General features: G+C 52.5%; 2 protein-coding genes across 5 annotated transcripts; one reads left to right on the top strand and one right to left on the bottom strand.

The window, feature by feature from the left end:
- The first annotated feature begins 4352 nt into the window (after positions 1-4352).
- Positions 4353-10705, top strand: LOC110568742 (lysosomal acid glucosylceramidase). 2 transcript variants are annotated; one of them, XM_064370819.1, is made up of 11 exons: positions 4353-4523; positions 4891-4978; positions 5216-5407; positions 5531-5677; positions 6630-6763; positions 6973-7145; positions 7664-7901; positions 8551-8775; positions 9155-9318; positions 9852-9968; positions 10060-10705. In XM_064370819.1, exons 1-11 carry the CDS (start codon positions 4497-4499, stop codon positions 10163-10165), a joined length of 1611 nt encoding a protein of 536 aa, XP_064226889.1. In that variant the 5' UTR covers positions 4353-4496; the 3' UTR covers positions 10166-10705. The 2 variants fall into 2 exon arrangements, with proteins under 2 accessions (XP_064226889.1, XP_064226890.1); XM_064370820.1 differs by lacking the exon at positions 4891-4978.
- LOC135272321 (metaxin-1-like) lies at positions 10703-14973 on the bottom strand. 3 transcript variants are annotated; one of them, XM_064370823.1, is made up of 7 exons: positions 14451-14681; positions 14228-14287; positions 12301-12393; positions 11953-12135; positions 11751-11827; positions 11138-11292; positions 10703-11045 (listed from the first exon to the last, which is right to left on the bottom strand). In XM_064370823.1, the coding sequence occupies exons 1-7, from the start codon at positions 14508-14510 to the stop codon at positions 10831-10833; spliced, it is 843 nt and encodes a 280-aa protein (XP_064226893.1). In that variant the 5' UTR covers positions 14511-14681; the 3' UTR covers positions 10703-10830. The 3 variants fall into 3 exon arrangements, with proteins under 3 accessions (XP_064226893.1, XP_064226891.1, XP_064226892.1); XM_064370821.1 differs by lacking the exons at positions 14228-14287; positions 14451-14681 and adding an exon at positions 14888-14973 and having other exon boundaries at positions 10706-11045; XM_064370822.1 differs by lacking the exons at positions 14228-14287; positions 14451-14681 and adding an exon at positions 13181-13280 and having other exon boundaries at positions 10707-11045.
- Positions 14974-15429: the final 456 nt, after the last annotated feature.

The raw sequence follows: 15429 nt of genomic DNA, 5'->3' as shown, positions 1-15429 counted from the left end.
TGGGCAGATCACATGAGGTCGGGAGTTCGAGACCAGCCTGACCAATGTGGAGAAACCCCCATGTCTCAACTAAAAATACAAAATTATTAGAAGACTCTCAACAGATTAAAAAAAAATACAAAATTAGCCAGGCATGGTAGCTCACGCCTGTAATCACAGCACTTTAGGAGGCCAAGGCAAGTGGAACACAAGGTCAGGAGTTCGAGACCAGCCTGGCAAACATAGTGAAACCCCATCTCTACTAAAAATAGAAAAAATTGGCCGGGCGCGGTGGCTCAAGCCTGTAATCCTAGCACTTTGGGAGGCCGAGGCAGGTGGATCACGAGGTCAAGAGATCAAGACCATCCTGGTCAACATGGTGAAACCCCGTCTCTACTAATACAAAAAATTAGCTGGGCATGGCAGCGCGTGCCTGTAATCCCAGCTACCCAGGAGGCTGAGGCAGGAGAATTGCCTGAGCCCAGGAGGCGGAGGTTGCAGTGAGCCGAGATCGCGCCATTGCACTCCAGCCTGGGTAACGAGAGCGAAACTCCGTCTCAAAAAAAAAAAAAAAAAAAAAAAAATAGAAAAAATTAGCTGGATGTGGCAGCGGGCACCTGTAATCCTGCCTACTCGGGAGGCTGAAACAAGAGAATCACTTGAACCTGGGAGGGTGAGGTTGCAGCAAGCCGAGACTGTGCCACTGTATACCAGCCCAGGTGACAGTGCAAGACGCCATCTCCAAAAAAAAAAAAAAAAATGTCCGGGCACGGTGGCTCACGCCTGTAATCCCAGAACTTTGGGAAGCTGAGGCAGGAGATTGAGACGATTCTGGCCAACATAGTGAAACCCTGTCTCTACTAAATATACAACAAATTATCCAGGTGTGTAGCATGCGCTTGTAGTCCCAGCTACTTGGGAGACAGAAGCAGGAGAATCGCTTGAACCCAGGAGGCAGAGGTTGCAGTGAGCTGAGATCAGGCCACTGCACTCCAGCCTGGGCAACAGAGTGAGACTCCATCTCAAAAAAAAAGAAGAAGAAGAAAAGAGGGCTGGGCGCAGTGCCTCATGCCTGTAATACCAGCACTTTTCAAAGGAGTTTAGGAGTTTGAGACCAACCTGTGCAACACAGAAAGACCCTGTCTCTACAAAAAATACAGAAATTAGCCAGGTGTGGTATGTGCGCCTGTAGTCCCAGCTACTCTGGAGGCTGAGGTGGGAGGATTGCTTGAGCCCGAGAGGCAGAGGTTGCACTGAGTCGAAATCTAGCCACTTTACTCCAGCCTGGGCAACATACTGAGACCCTGTCTGAAAAAAGAAAATTGCTCAGTACCTGGCCAGAAAAGAAGAGGCTCACTGACTGTACGCAGAGGGAAAGAGGAAGGAGACGGTTGGACTTCTAACGCACTAGAGCAGGAGAGGCAAATGTAGAACATGCTCAGGAAATATCTGTGAGATGAATGAACTTGAGGGAAGTATCATACGAGATATTACCTCCCCTACCCAGAACAAGTCCTGTGCAACGTTTCCTAGAAAAGCAGGAAATCAGGCCGGGCGCGGTGACTCACACCTTTAATCCCAACACGCTGGGAGGCCAAAGCGTGTGAATCACCTGAGGTCAGGAGGTTGAGACCAGCCTGGCTAACATGGTGAAACCCCATCTCTACTAAAAATAAAAAAATTAGTTGGGCATGGCAGGGCGCATCTGTAGTCCCACCTACTTGGGAGGCTGAGGCAGGAGAGTTTCTTAAACCTGGGAGGCGGAGGTTGCAGTGAGCTGAGATTGGCCACTGCACTCCTGACTGGGTGACAGGGTGAGACTCCATCTCAAAAAAAAAAAAAAAGAAAGAAAAGCAGGAAGTCTGGAAGGGTGGAGATGGACGCAGTGAAGTACCTACTTCAGTTCTACAACTTGACACCTACCTCTGTGCCAGGCTGCCTATAAGGATATGAGGCTATTTAGAATGAGTGAGACGTTCCTTCAGGGAACTCCAGGAATGTAGGCCTAACATGTTGTAATGTTTAGTGCCATCGGTGTACTAGAAACACTTATGACACTCAAACCTCACAACCATTCTGTGAGGTAGGAGTTAGCACCCCCCTTTAATAGATGAATCAGAGGCTTAGAGTGATGATTTATTGAAGGTCAAACAGCCAGTAAATGGTGTAGCCAGGATGCCAACCTTGCCATCTCACTGAGACTGCACTTAATTTAAGGAGGGACTGGGTTCGGTGTCTCATGCCTGTAATCCCAGCACCTTGGGAGGCTGAGGCAGGTGGATTACCTGAGGTCAGGAGTTTGAGACCAGCCTGGCCAACATGGTGAAACCCCAACACTACTAAAAATACAAAAATTAGCTGGGCATGGTGGTGGACACCTATAATCCCAGTTACTCAGGAGGCTGAGGCAGGAGAATTGCTTGAACCAGGGAGGTGGAGGTTGGAGTTAGACAAGATCGTGCCACTGCACACTCTGGAGTGCACTCCAGCCTGCACAACAGAATGAGACTCCATCTCCAAAATAAAAATAATAAATTACCGGAGGAACCTAGAGGAAAAAATGATCCATTTTGCTTGGGGTGTATCTGGAAGGACTTCACTGAGATAATTTAAAAAATAAAAAAGATGGTTGGTGTCCTGGTTCACCCCTGTAATCCCAGCACTTTCGGATGCCAAGGTGGGCAGATCACCGGAGGTCCAGAGCTCAATATCAGCCTGGCCAACACAGCAAAACCCCATCTCTACTAAAAATACAAAAATTAGCCCAGGCGTGATGGCATGTGCCTGTAGTCCCAGCTACTCGGGAAGCTGAGGCAGGACAATCACTCGAACCTGGGAGTTGGAGGTTGCAGTGAGCTGAGATCACTCCACTGAACTCCAGACTGGCGACAAAGCAATACTCTGTCTCAAAAAAAAAAAAAAAAAAAAAAAGATAGAATAGCAGACAAATAGTTTCCAGGCCCCTACCAAGTGGCCAGGTACTGCACTTACCTCACTGTCTGCAGTAACCACCCTTCGAGGTTGTGGCACTGACTCCATTTTCCAGGCAAGGAAATAGTCTGAGCGCTGTGGTTAGTCAGGTCGTGACTGTGTGTGCCACTCCCGCTAAATCTCATTTGATGTGGTTCATGAGACAACAGCACAGACAACTTCCTCCTTGTGTCCACTGACAGTACGGCTTTATACAACACTTTCCGGTCTCTGAACTACGTTACAAGCCTCCCTGTCATGTAAGGAAGGAAGATCAGTTATTACAATCTGCATCTGATGATGAATCAAGGGATGCCGCAGAGGAGCCGTGCTGACCTCTCCCTTCCTCCAGTCCTGCCATCCCACTGCCCGGCGTCCGACCATCCTTGAGCCCTACACTTTACTGGCTAATAACCACCCTCACTTTTTCCTGTGTGTTGCCATCCTGGATAATTCCCTACCCACGAATGGTCGCTCCCCATCTCGGAGAGCTCTCCATGTACACCTGTTACCGTTTCTGTCTTTATCTGTAAATATCTGTGTGTCTGACTTCCATGCCTCACGCACCTCTATAGGGCAAAGACTGTCTTCAACATCTCGGTAGCCTCAGCATTTTGCAGAGTGATTTTTTTTTTTTTTTTTTTTTTTTTTTTTTTTGAGATAGAGTCTCATTCTGTTGCCAGGCACCAGGCTGGAGTGCAGTGGCGCGATCTTGGCAACCTTTGCCTCCCAGGTTCAAGCAATTCTCCTGCCTCAGCCTCCCGAGTATCTGGGACTACAGACGCACACCACCATGCCCAGCTAAACTTTTGTATTTTAGTAGAGACGGGGTTTCACTACGTTGGCCAGGATGGTCTCGACTTCTTGACCTCGTGATCCGCCCACCCTGGCCTCCCAAAGTGTTGGAATTACAGGCCTGAGCCACAGCGCCTGGCCTAATTTTTTTTTATTATTGTCATATCAGCTTTATTTGTACCTTTTGATATTTTTATTTATTTATTTATTTTAATTTTCTTTTAAAAAAGAGGGTGTTTCACCAAGTTGGTAGGGCTGGTCTTGAATTCCCTACCTCAGGTGATCCGCCCGCCTTGGCCAACAAAGTGCTTGGATTACAGGCGTGAGCCACCACGCCAGGCCCCTTTTGACATTTTTATCAAAAACACTGTGCCTGCTGTGGTTCCCATCCTCTGAGATTTAGGAGCCTCTATCCCATTCTCCACCCAAATCGGTGTTCTAGACTCTTCCTAAAGTTGTCACTCAGGCATGCTCTCCAGAGTTTTATAGGGTGTATATAATCTGTAACAGCTTGGAGGAAGCCAGTTGCCCTTTACAAATATGGCTGCAATTGCCTCACTTCATGTGTCATGTGACTCTCCCAGGCATCACATGACCCATCACGTACGGAAGCCGGAATTACTTGCAGGGCTAACCTAGAGCCTATAAGCTAAGGCAGGTACCTGCATCCTCGTTTTTCCTTAGTGGATCTTCCATCCTTCAGAGACTCTGGAACCCCTGCGGTCTTCTCCTCATCCAATGACCCTCAGGTGATGGAGTTTTCACGTCTTTCCAGAGAGGTAAGAGGGAGAGCTCCCAATCGGCCTCCTCACACAGCTTCTGGAACCCTGGCACTGGAATTCAGTGAATGACAGACTCTCTTTGAATGCAGGGTCATCATGTCTCTTTGAGCAAGAAACAGATGGAGGGAGGGGTCGAAGTTGAAATGGGTGGGAAGAGTGGTGGGGAGCCTCCTGATTTGGGACGGGCAGAGAGCTGTCACCAGAGGGGTTGCAGGGAGGGCTGCACCCAGGTGTCTGTGGGCCTTGTCCTAATGAATGTAGGAGACTAGCCCATGGGCACCCTTAAGCAGCCAAGCCCTGCCCAGGAGAGTAGTTGAGAGGTAGAGGGGGCTTGCTTCTCAGCCGCCCCTCGTTCTGTCTTCAGGAATGTCCCAAGCCCTCGGGTAGGGTAAGCATGATGGCCGCCAGCCTCACGGGATTGCTTCTACTTCAGGCAGTGTCGTGGGCATCAGGTAAGTGAGTCAAGGCGGAGGGGAGGTAGCACAGAGGCTCCCTTCTGCCTTACAGTCGTGTGGCAGCCTTCTAGTAAACTGGTGGTAGACTCTGAGTAGGTGCTCAATAAGTCCTTTTGAGTGACTGAGACCAACTTTGGGCTGAGGCTGAAACCGTGCTCAGTCTCACCTAGCAGCTGTGTTCGTTCTCCACGTCTTCATCAGACCTCATGTCTGCTTGTGCTCCCTCCCTCCCAGGTGCCCGCCCCTGCATCCCTAAAAGCTTTGGCTATAGTTCGGTGGTCTGTGTCTGCAATGCCACATACTGTGACTCTGTCGACCCCCTGACCTTTCCTGCCCTCGGTACCTTCAGCCGCTATGAGAGCACACGCAGTGGGCGTCGGATGGAGCTGAGTACGGGGACCATCCAGGCTAATCGCACGGGCACAGGTAACCACTACAGCCCTCACCCCCGGGCCAGGCTGGGTCCTCCTAGAGGTAAACGGTGTCAGTGATCACCATGGAGTTTCTCCCCTGGGCACTGATGGCCTTATTCCCTGTGGATGTCCTCAGGCCTGCTACTGACCCTGCAGCCAGAGCAGAAGTTCCAGAAAATAAAGGGATTTGGAGGGGCCGTGACAGATGCTGCTGCTCTCAACATCCTTGCCCTGTCACTCCCTGCCCAGAATTTGCTACTTAAATCATACTTCTCTGAAGAAGGTGAGGAGGAAGGGGATGAGGTGACATAGTACCAGTGACATTTTTTTTTCTTTTTCTTTTCTGACACAGAATCTCACTCTGATGCCCAGACTGGAGTGCAGTGGTGCAATCTAGGCTCACAGCAACCTCTGTCTCCCAGGCTATGGCGATTCTCCTGCCTCAGCCTCCTGAATAGCTGGGATTACAGGCGCACACCACTACTACCTGGCTAATTTTTGTATTTTTAGTAGAAATGGGGTTTCAGTGTTGGCCAGGCTACGCTCGAACTCCTGACCTCGAATCATCCATCCACCTCGGCCTCTCAAAGTGCTGGGATTACAGGTGTGAGCCACCAAGCCCGGCCAACACTTCTCTCTTTTTTGTGTATGTTGCGGGGGAGATGGAGTCTCACACTGTTGCTCAGGCTGGAATGCAATGGCGTGATTTCGGCTCACTGCAACTTCTGTCTCCCGGGTTCAAACAGTTCTCCTGTGTCAGCCTCCTGAGTAACTGGCATTACAGGCACCCGCCACCATGCCTGGCTCATTTTTTGTATTTTTCATAGAGACGGCATTTCACTCTGCTGGCCAGGTTGATCTCGAACTCCTGACCTTGTGATCCGCCGACCTCGGCCTCTCAAAGTGCTAGGATTACAGGCGTGAGCAACCGGACCCAGCCCACACTTTTCTTTGACCTTTCTTTGGACCCTGACTTCAGCCTATCCCTGACATTGGTTCCTGTCTTAATGCCCAGTGAAATAAGATTTCCCACCAATCATCTGTTAAGTGCTTATGGACTCAGGCTCAGACAGGCCTGTGCTTCACCCGGGTGCCGGCCTCCACAGGTTCCAACCCTGGAGCCCAGGTTCCCTTTGGCTCTGACTCAGACACTATTAGGACTGGCAAGTGATAAGCAGAGTCCCATACTCTCCAATTGACTCAGACTACCATATCTTGGACATCCTTTTCTCTAGGAATCGAATATAACATCATCCGGGTACCCATGGCCAGCTGTGACTTCTCCATCCGCATCTACACCTATGCAGACACCCCTGACGATTTTCAGTTGTTCAACTTCAGCCTCCCAGAGGAAGATACCAGGCTCAAGGTGAGCTTTCTGGCTTCCTCTGGCCCTGATAGCCTTGATGTCTGGGGTTTGAGAAGCTGAAGGGGAGGCCTGCCCATAGAGCTATTTTGTCCCCAGCTGTTTTGTCCCGGGGTGGGAGGGTGGGGGCTGATGGCTGAACCTGATACACTGGTTGGGCTAGTATGTGTTCCAACTCTGGGTGCTTCTCTCTTCACTACCTTTGGCTCTAGATACCCCTGATTCACCGAGCCCTGCAGTTGTCCCAGCGTCCCATCTCACTCTTTGCCAGCCCCTGGACATCACCCACCTGGCTCAAGACCAATGGAGCAGTGAATGGGAAGGGGTCACTCAAGGGTCAGCCCGGAGACATCTACCACCAGACCTGGGCCAGATACTTCGTGAAGTAAGGGATCGGCAAGTCTGAGGGGTCAGAAGTGGCCTCCCCTTTGGCCACCCTGATCTATGTCCCAACCCTCAACCTGGTTTCAGTTCTAGATCTGTCTCTCCTCAGCTCACCTTTCTACCTTCTTGGGCCTTGCAGACTTGGGCCTGTCAATCTTGCCAACTCCACCAAGCTTCTTTAGAAGGAGTCTCACTCTATCACTCCGTCACCCAGGCTGGAGTGCAGTGGTGCTATCTTGGCTCACTGCAACCTCAGCCTCCTGAGTTCAAGTGATTCTCCTGCCTCAGCCTCCCAAGTAGCTGGGATTATAGGTGCCCGCCACCATGCCCAGCTCATTTTTGTGTTTTTAGTAGGGACGGGGTTTTGCCAGGTTGGTCAGGCTGTTCTCGAACTCCTGACCTCAAGTGATCCATCTGACTTGGCCTCCCAAAGTGCTGGGAGTACAGGTGTGAGCCACCACGCCCAGCCGATCTGGTCCACCTTCTTGGCCGCGTCATTCATGACCTTTCTTTTGCCAGGTTTCTGGATGCCTATGCTGAGCACAAGTTACAGTTCTGGGCAGTGACAGCTGAAAATGAGCCTTCTGCTGGGCTGTTGAGTGGATACCCCTTCCAGTGCCTGGGCTTCACCCCCGAACATCAGCGAGACTTCATTGCCCGTGACCTAGGTCCTACCCTTGCCAACAGTACTCACCGCAATGTCCGTCTACTAATGCTGGATGACCAACGCTTGCTGCTGCCCCACTGGGCACAGGTGGTAAGGCCCGGACCTCCATGGTGCCCCAGTGACCTCCAAATCTAGCATCCAAATGACTGGCTCCCAAACTTAGGGAGCTTTCTCAGCTCAATTATGGATTCCTAGAGCGCCATCGCTCTGGACCTCCAGGGCCCCACGAATCCCCACAATTGTGACTTTAAACCTCTCTAGGATGGGGGTGGTGGCTCACATCTATAACCCCAGCACTTTGGGAGGCCAAGGTGGGCAGATCAGTTGAACCCAAGGAGGTCAAGACCAGCCTTGGAAACATGGTGAAACCCCATCTCTACAAAAAAAAAAAAAAAAAAAAAAATATATATATATATATATATATATATATATATATAAATATATATATTTACACAAAAATTAGCTGGGTGTGGCACCCTTGTAGTCCCAGCTACTCAAGAGGCTAAGGCGGGAGGACTGGTTGAGCCTAGGAAGTTGAGGCTGCAGTGAGCTGTGATTATGCCACTGTACTCCAGCCTAAGAGACAGAGTGAGTCCTGTCTCAAAAACAAAAGACATCCCTCCCACAACCTCTCTAGTTGCATTCTTCCCACCACTCCTCCTCAGGATTCCTAGAAGAGGAACTAGAAGTTCTAGAAAGCTGTGTGCACGGTCCAGGGTCAGCGGCTCTTCCTTTGCAGGTACTGACAGACCCAGAGGCAGCTAAGTATGTTGATGGCATTGCTGTACATTGGTACCTGGACTTTCTGGCTCCAGCCAAAGCCACCCTAGGGGAGACACACCGCCTGTTCCCCAACGCCATGCTCTTTGCCTCAGAGGCCTGTGTGGGCTCCAAGTTCTGGGAGCAGAGCGTGCGGCTAGGCTCCTGGGATCGAGGGATGCAGTACAGCCACAGCATCATCACGGTGAGCCACCCCAGTCCCACTTCCTGCAGGGCACACCTCAGACCCCTTCCTAGTCTCACCAAAGACGGACAGAAGACCTTCCTCTCCACCTTATCCCCAGCTAGCCTGTCCTTTTGGGCAATTCTGGGGAACCATGCTTTTCTGTCCTGCCTTTGCTTCGCAGGTCTGCACACGTGACTGCCCCTTTGCAACTACTGAGGCACTTGCACCTGCCTCAGCTCCCCTTGAGATGCCTGTCTTCACGACCACCCTCCTTAGCTATTAAGGAGACAGTGCACTCCTGACGGGGCTGAGCTACCCACAGCCCCCTCTCCCTCATGTGACCCTCACCTACCCTCTCTGGGGACCCCCAGTGTTGAACCTTCGTCTCTTTATCTAGAACCTCCTGTACCACGTGGTCGGCTGGACTGACTGGAACCTCGCCCTGAACCCTGAAGGAGGACCCAACTGGGTGCGTAACTTTGTCGACAGCCCCATCATTGTGGACATCACCAAGGACACGTTTTACAAACAGCCCATGTTCTACCACCTTGGCCACTTCAGGTGAGTGGAGGGCGGGCACCTCCATTCCATACCAGGCCTATCATCTCCTGCATGGGATGGCTTACATCACTCTATAGCATGCGGGAGCAGGAAGGTGTTTAGGGTGGGAACCTTGGGAGAGGCCACCCATCCCTTCTTGCACCATGGAGGCAGGAAGTGAGTAGGTAGCAACAGACAACCCCAATGCCTGAGGCTGGGGCTGCCATGCGGAAAGGCAGGGTCAGTGGCCAGCAGCATGGCTCTGAGCCTAGAGAGCCAGGGCAGAGCTTCTGCAGGACTTATGGGGTGGGTAGGTGGGTGGGTGGGTGACTTCGTTTTTTCTTTTTTTTTTTTTAAGACAGGGTTTCACCATGTTGGCTAGGCTGGTCTTGAACTCCTGACCTCAGGTGATCTGCCTGCCTTGGCCTCCCAAAGTGCTGAGATTACAGGCGTGAGCCACCACGCGCAGCTGGGTGGGTGACTTCTTAGATGAGGGTTTCATGGGAGGTACCCCGAGGGCCAGAGTCCCTGACCATGTCTGTTCCCATATTCAGCAAGTTCATTCCTGAGGGCTCCCAGAGAGTGGGGCTGGCTGCCAGTGAGAAGAACGACCTGGACACAGTGGCACTGATGCATCCTGATGGCTCTGCCGTTGTGGTCGTGCTGAACCGGTGAGGGCAATGGTGGGGTCTGGGAAGTAGCTGAAGACAGGATGGGGGCCTTGGCAGGATCACACTCTCAGCTTCTCCTCCCCGCTCCTAGCTCCTCTAAGGATGTGCCTCTTACCATCGAGGATCCTGCTGTGGGCTTCCTGGAGACGATCTCACCTGGCTACTCCATTCACACCTACCTGTGGCGTCGCCAGTGATGGAACAGATACCTAAGGAGGCACTGGGCTCAGCCTGGGCATTAAAGGGACAGAGGCAGCGCACACACTGTCTGTGGCTAGAGGCACAGCGGGGCCAGGGTGAGCTTACAGTGACGTAAGCCCAGGAGTAGTGGTTTGGGTGACTCACTTTCCCCTCTAGGTGGTGCCAGGGCCTGGAGGCCCCTAGAACAAGATCAGAAAGCCCCAGTGTCCCCCAAGCCTCCATGCTGATGTGAGCGTGCGCTGTGCGCTGCCTGTTGTGGAAACTGGGCCCGGGCCCAGGCCTGGGGTGAGCTCATTGTCTGTGCAGGCGCAGGATGGGGATGAGGGTAAGGAAAAGGAGAGACTAGGAAAGCTGGACCCAAAACTGGGGACTGGACTGTGTATTTCCTGGAGACGCAGAACCGGGCCGTGGGGCAGCACTGTCAGCCTCAGGGCGGAAGCCCTATAGCACCACTGGGTAGGCTCAGGACCCAAATGGTTCCCATGGCACCAGCCAGGAAAAATGGCAGCCCTTAAAGGAGAATATGTTTGAGCTCAGTCAGTGTGAGTGGCTTTATTCTGGGGGCAGCACCCTGTTTCTGGCTGTACCAACAATGAGGAGGCACAGGGGCCTCTGGAATGCATGAGAGTAGAAAAACCAGTCCTGGGAGCATGAGGACCAATCATTCCTCTTCATCCTCCTCAGCCATGCCCAGGGCCCGGGTGCCTGGGGCCCGAGCAGGCGTTGCCTGCTGGATGGAGACTATGCCGCTGAGCAAGGCATAGCCCACCATGGCTGCCAGCCCTGCCAGCACAGATAGGATCTGGTTCCGGCGCCCGTACGGCTCTTCCTCAGTCTCTGGGCCTGCTGGTGTCTGGCGTGGGGGTGGTACCTCAGCTGAGGGTCAAGGAAGGAAGGTGGGTTGGGGAACTTGTTCCTGGATCCCTGCCCACTCTCCCCAGGGCTGTCCCCGCCCATCTGCCCCTTACCTCCATCCCAGGGGAAGTAGAGACTGAGGATGTGGGTACAATAGGCACAGAGGTTGTGCAGCCCCTGCAGGTGGGCCTGCAGCTTCCCACTGGGCAGCTTGGCCTGCAGGAGCAGGGCCAAGTAGCTAAAGACGAAGGCGTCCAAGGAGGCAGGGCTGGGCAGAGAGAGAAGGGTAAGATGGAGGAGAACCACTGGGGCAGAGGGGTGAAGATAGAGCTGGAGGAGGAGTCAGCCCCAGGAGGTGGGCTCTGGGCAGCAGGCGGCCACCAGGGAAGGACAGGACACACAGTTCTAGACCTGGTATGGGGAGAGTTCCCAGGTGGCGCCAGCCTGGCCCTGAATAGGACTCTATCCCGGGGCTGCATAAAGGGCACATTGAGTGCCCCACAGCCCTGCAGGCCCCTCCTGTGCCTGGCTGCCCTCCACTGTACCCTTTTGTACCTCTGAGAAGGCTCCGGCCCCACACACAGCCGCACTGTCACCAGGGCCAGTATCTGTCCCAAGGACCTCCTATCCAGAGCCTGAGCCAGCCCCAGCCCCAGCCCCAGATGCTCCATCTGAACCCGTATCTTCTTCCAAGCCACCCACTGACACCCTTGGAGTCAGACTCACGCATCTCCAAAGAAGAACTTCTGAGGTCCCAGGCGCTGAGAGAGCAGGGTCAGACACTCCCGAGCCTCTCGGTAGAGCTGTAGGGACGACACAGGTAGGCTTGCAGCTGCGGGAACAGTGCCACCTCCCCTCCAGGCACTCCCTTTCCTGGCCATCATCATTAGGGCTCATCTCATACAATAGCCCCCTGTCTCAGAGCTACCTCCTTCTCCAACTCTTCCTCGTCCTCAGGCCTGTGCTCCCCACTCAGCAGCTGCAGCCGTTCCATGTACTGCCGCTGCATGCGGCCAGGCAGGAAGAAGTTGAGGGGAAAGGGCATAGCCTCTGCATACCACTTCCGGGTCACTTCCACATAGTTCTTGGTGTCTATCCAAAAAGTATGTACCTGGATTGTGTAGGCACGAAGAAACAGGCAGGTCTGAGCCAGTGCACCTGTCTGATTCAAGGTGGGCTCCTGACCCCCATGCTGCCCTGAGCCAGTGTGTGCGTGTGTGTGCGCCCGACCCCTCCCCTGCTGGGCATGGATGCTGGGAAGTCTGGGCACACTCACCAGCACCGGGAGCAGCTTCTCCTCCAGGAGAGACATGAAGGCCAGGGTGTCTGCCCCTTGCCGAGCTGACAGATCATAATCAGCATTGTACTTCTGTAAAGGAAACATCCATGGGGTGGACACTGGGGGGCTGCAGGGGCACTTCACCCAGGAGGAAGGAGTCCTGTCTGGTACCCCCCTCACTGGCCTCTGAGTGTAGCGGAGGTACAACAAGGAACTTTTCCTGCCAAGGCCCCCTTGCCTGGGCCCAGCCAGTAGCCTGTTGCTGTTGGCAAAAGGCCTGGGCCTTGGAGCCCGCTGGCCGTCAAGGTCCTGTGTCCATTGGGGAGAAGGAAGGAAGGCCCGGCCGCAAACTAGGAGCAGCTCCCAGAATTTCCATGGAAAGCTGGAAGGACGCCTGCTGACGGCAACTTTCTAACGGTGACTTCCCCGATCCAGACACCACAAAGCTAGCAGAGCAGAGCTCAGATGCAGCTGGGACTCAGTCCATGCCTCAGGAACCAGGGAGAGCCATCCTCACACTCCCTGGATCCAGGGAACCCACACCCAGGGCCCCCCAGCTCGTTCCCTCAGTGCCCAGCTCTTGGCTGTTTCTTCCACTTCATTCCATGGCCCAGGCACCACTACCACATACACATTCCACTCATACCCCCAGGTCTCAGCCTGCCCTACCTTTCCAGGCTCCAGTCCCTGCTTCTCAGCAACCCCTCCACATCCTGTGTAAGCTTTGTCCCCAAATAACCTCTTGAGCATGATCTTTAAATCTCCCTGAGCCTCCGTTTGTCCCCTGTGGAATGGGGGTAAGACTCTCTTTCTCTCAATGCCCCGTGTTAGGAAATAATATATAACACTTTGGGAGCTGGAAAAGCTCTGTTCATACCTAAGGAATCAGGGCAGCGGCCGCGGCCCTGCCAGGAACTTTGGCTTTTATCTGGATCCTCTCTTTCCAGGCCTCTCCATTAATTCTCCAGGTCTTTAACCTTTGGGAGAGTAGAAATGAGGAAGTGTCCCACTCTGACACTGGGTTCCCTCTTGGAATCAGACCATCAGTGCTAGAAGAACCCTTGGAAAACGTGCGGGCTCAGCCCTCTAGTTTTACAAATAAGGGAGTGCACAGCCCTGAGAGGTCAAGTGGCCTGCTGAAGATCACACAGTCAGTGGCAGAGTAAAGAGCATAGCCTAGGCCTGCCCACTCCTCTAGTAATGCTCTTTCAACTTCTCCAACCTGGCTCTAAGCCTTGTCCATCATGAGCCCCATATCTAGCCCAACCTAGTCCCCAAAAACAGGGAAGTGACCCTTAGAAATCTGTCTCCAGTCCCACCGTCAGAGGCCAACTGCTATGTTCCACTCTCCTTCAGCCTGTGCTACTCTCCCTCCCTGTCTGACAAGCTGAAGGTACTGTGCCTCTAGATATCCCCACAGTACCCTGAGCTGCATCTCTTGCTGACTTATTTTATTAATTTTTTTGAGATGGAATTTCACTCATGTCACCCAGGCTGGAGTGCAATGGCACAATCTCTGGTCACTGCAACCTCTGACTCCTGGGTTCAACCAATTCTCCAGCTTCAGCCTCCCAAGTAGCTGGGATTACAGTTGCCCACCACCACACCTGGCTAATTGTTGTATTTTTAGTACAGACGGGGTTTCACCATGTTGGCCAGGCTGGTCTCGAACTCCTGACCTCAGGTGATCCTTCCACCTTGGACTCCCAAAGTGGTGGGATTACACGTGTGAGCCACCCTACCCGGTCACTGACTGATTTAATACATCCTAGAGACGTGTGTGTCTCCGCCATCACACTGTGTTCTCCTTGATGCTCTGGGTCACCTGCATGTAGCATGGCATATGTTTGGTGCTCAATAAATGTGTATTGTACAGCATTGACTGAATTTGTCACTGGCAGCCCCCTCTATGCAAGCCACCTACCTGTTTTTGAAGGTGGGTGATGATCTTGTGTGGTACTGAGATGACCTCTCCGTGACTGGTCTGAAGTATGTATGAATAGGCGGCTTAGGGCCTAATGTCTCTCAATGTCAGGAGACCTTGAGACAGAAGTATACCAACCAGGCCCTTAGCTGCCTATTAATACATACTTGCAAGACATTCCTGCCTATCTCCTGCTCCTTCCCTTGTACACACCCTTTCTCACCCCCAAGGGATACTGTGTGCCTGAAGGGCTCTGCCAGGGGTTGCTGATCTTGTGCAACATGGTGCACAAGAAACTTTCAAGAAAAAAGAAAGTTTCAAGACACTCCAACCACTAATTCTATGTCTGCTCCTTTTCATAACAATGGGTTTTCTGTTTCTTCCCTCCACATTTAAGCTCCATTCTCGGCTGGGTGTGGTGGCTCACGCCTGTAATCCCAGCACTTTGGGAGGCTGAGGCGGGTGGATCACGAGGTCAGGAGTTCAAGACCAGACTGGCCAACATGGTGAAAACCCATCTCTACAAAAAAAAAAAAAAAAAAAAAAAAAAAAAATCCATTCTCTTCTCACTGACCCCCATCAAACTCGATTCCCTGTCTCTCTCCAGCCACGGCTCTGAAGAAAATTTTCAGTTACCAAAGTGGTGTCAGACCCACTTACCATTTCTCTGCCTGCATCGCACCTGACTTTGAAGCAGCAATTACAGGGCCCTCACCTAAGCCCTCTTCTTTTTCTCTTCTTTTTTTTTTTTTGTTGTTTTGAGATGGAGTCTTGCTCTGTCACCCAGGCTGGAGTGTAATGGCGCAATCTTGGCTCACTGCAACCTCTACTTCCTGGGTTCAAGCGATTCTCCTGCCTCAGCCTCTTGAATAGCTGGGACTACAGGCGCGTGCCACCACGCCTGGCTAATTTTTGTATTTTTAGTAGAGATGGGGTTTCACCATGTTGGGCAGGCTGGTCTCGAACTCCAGACCTCAAGTGATCTGCCTGCCTCGGCCACCCACAGTGCTGGATTTACAGATGTCAGCCACCGCGCCCTGCCACATAGTCATGTTTTGAGCATGTATCACTATCTACAATTATTTTTTGTTTATATGTTTGTGTCATCCCATAGAATGTAAGGTCCCAGGATCTGGGACTTACTGCACTGGGTCTAACACACAGTGCTTCCTCAGCGAACACTCGTTAAGATACTAAAGTGG

Source organism: Aotus nancymaae, unplaced genomic scaffold, assembly GCF_030222135.1.
Source record: "Aotus nancymaae isolate 86718 unplaced genomic scaffold, 86718_ANA_hifiasm-v0.15.2.pri h1tg000108l, whole genome shotgun sequence".
NCBI classification, from domain to species: domain Eukaryota; kingdom Metazoa; phylum Chordata; class Mammalia; order Primates; family Aotidae; genus Aotus; species Aotus nancymaae.
This window is presented reverse-complemented; position numbering and strand designations above follow the sequence as displayed.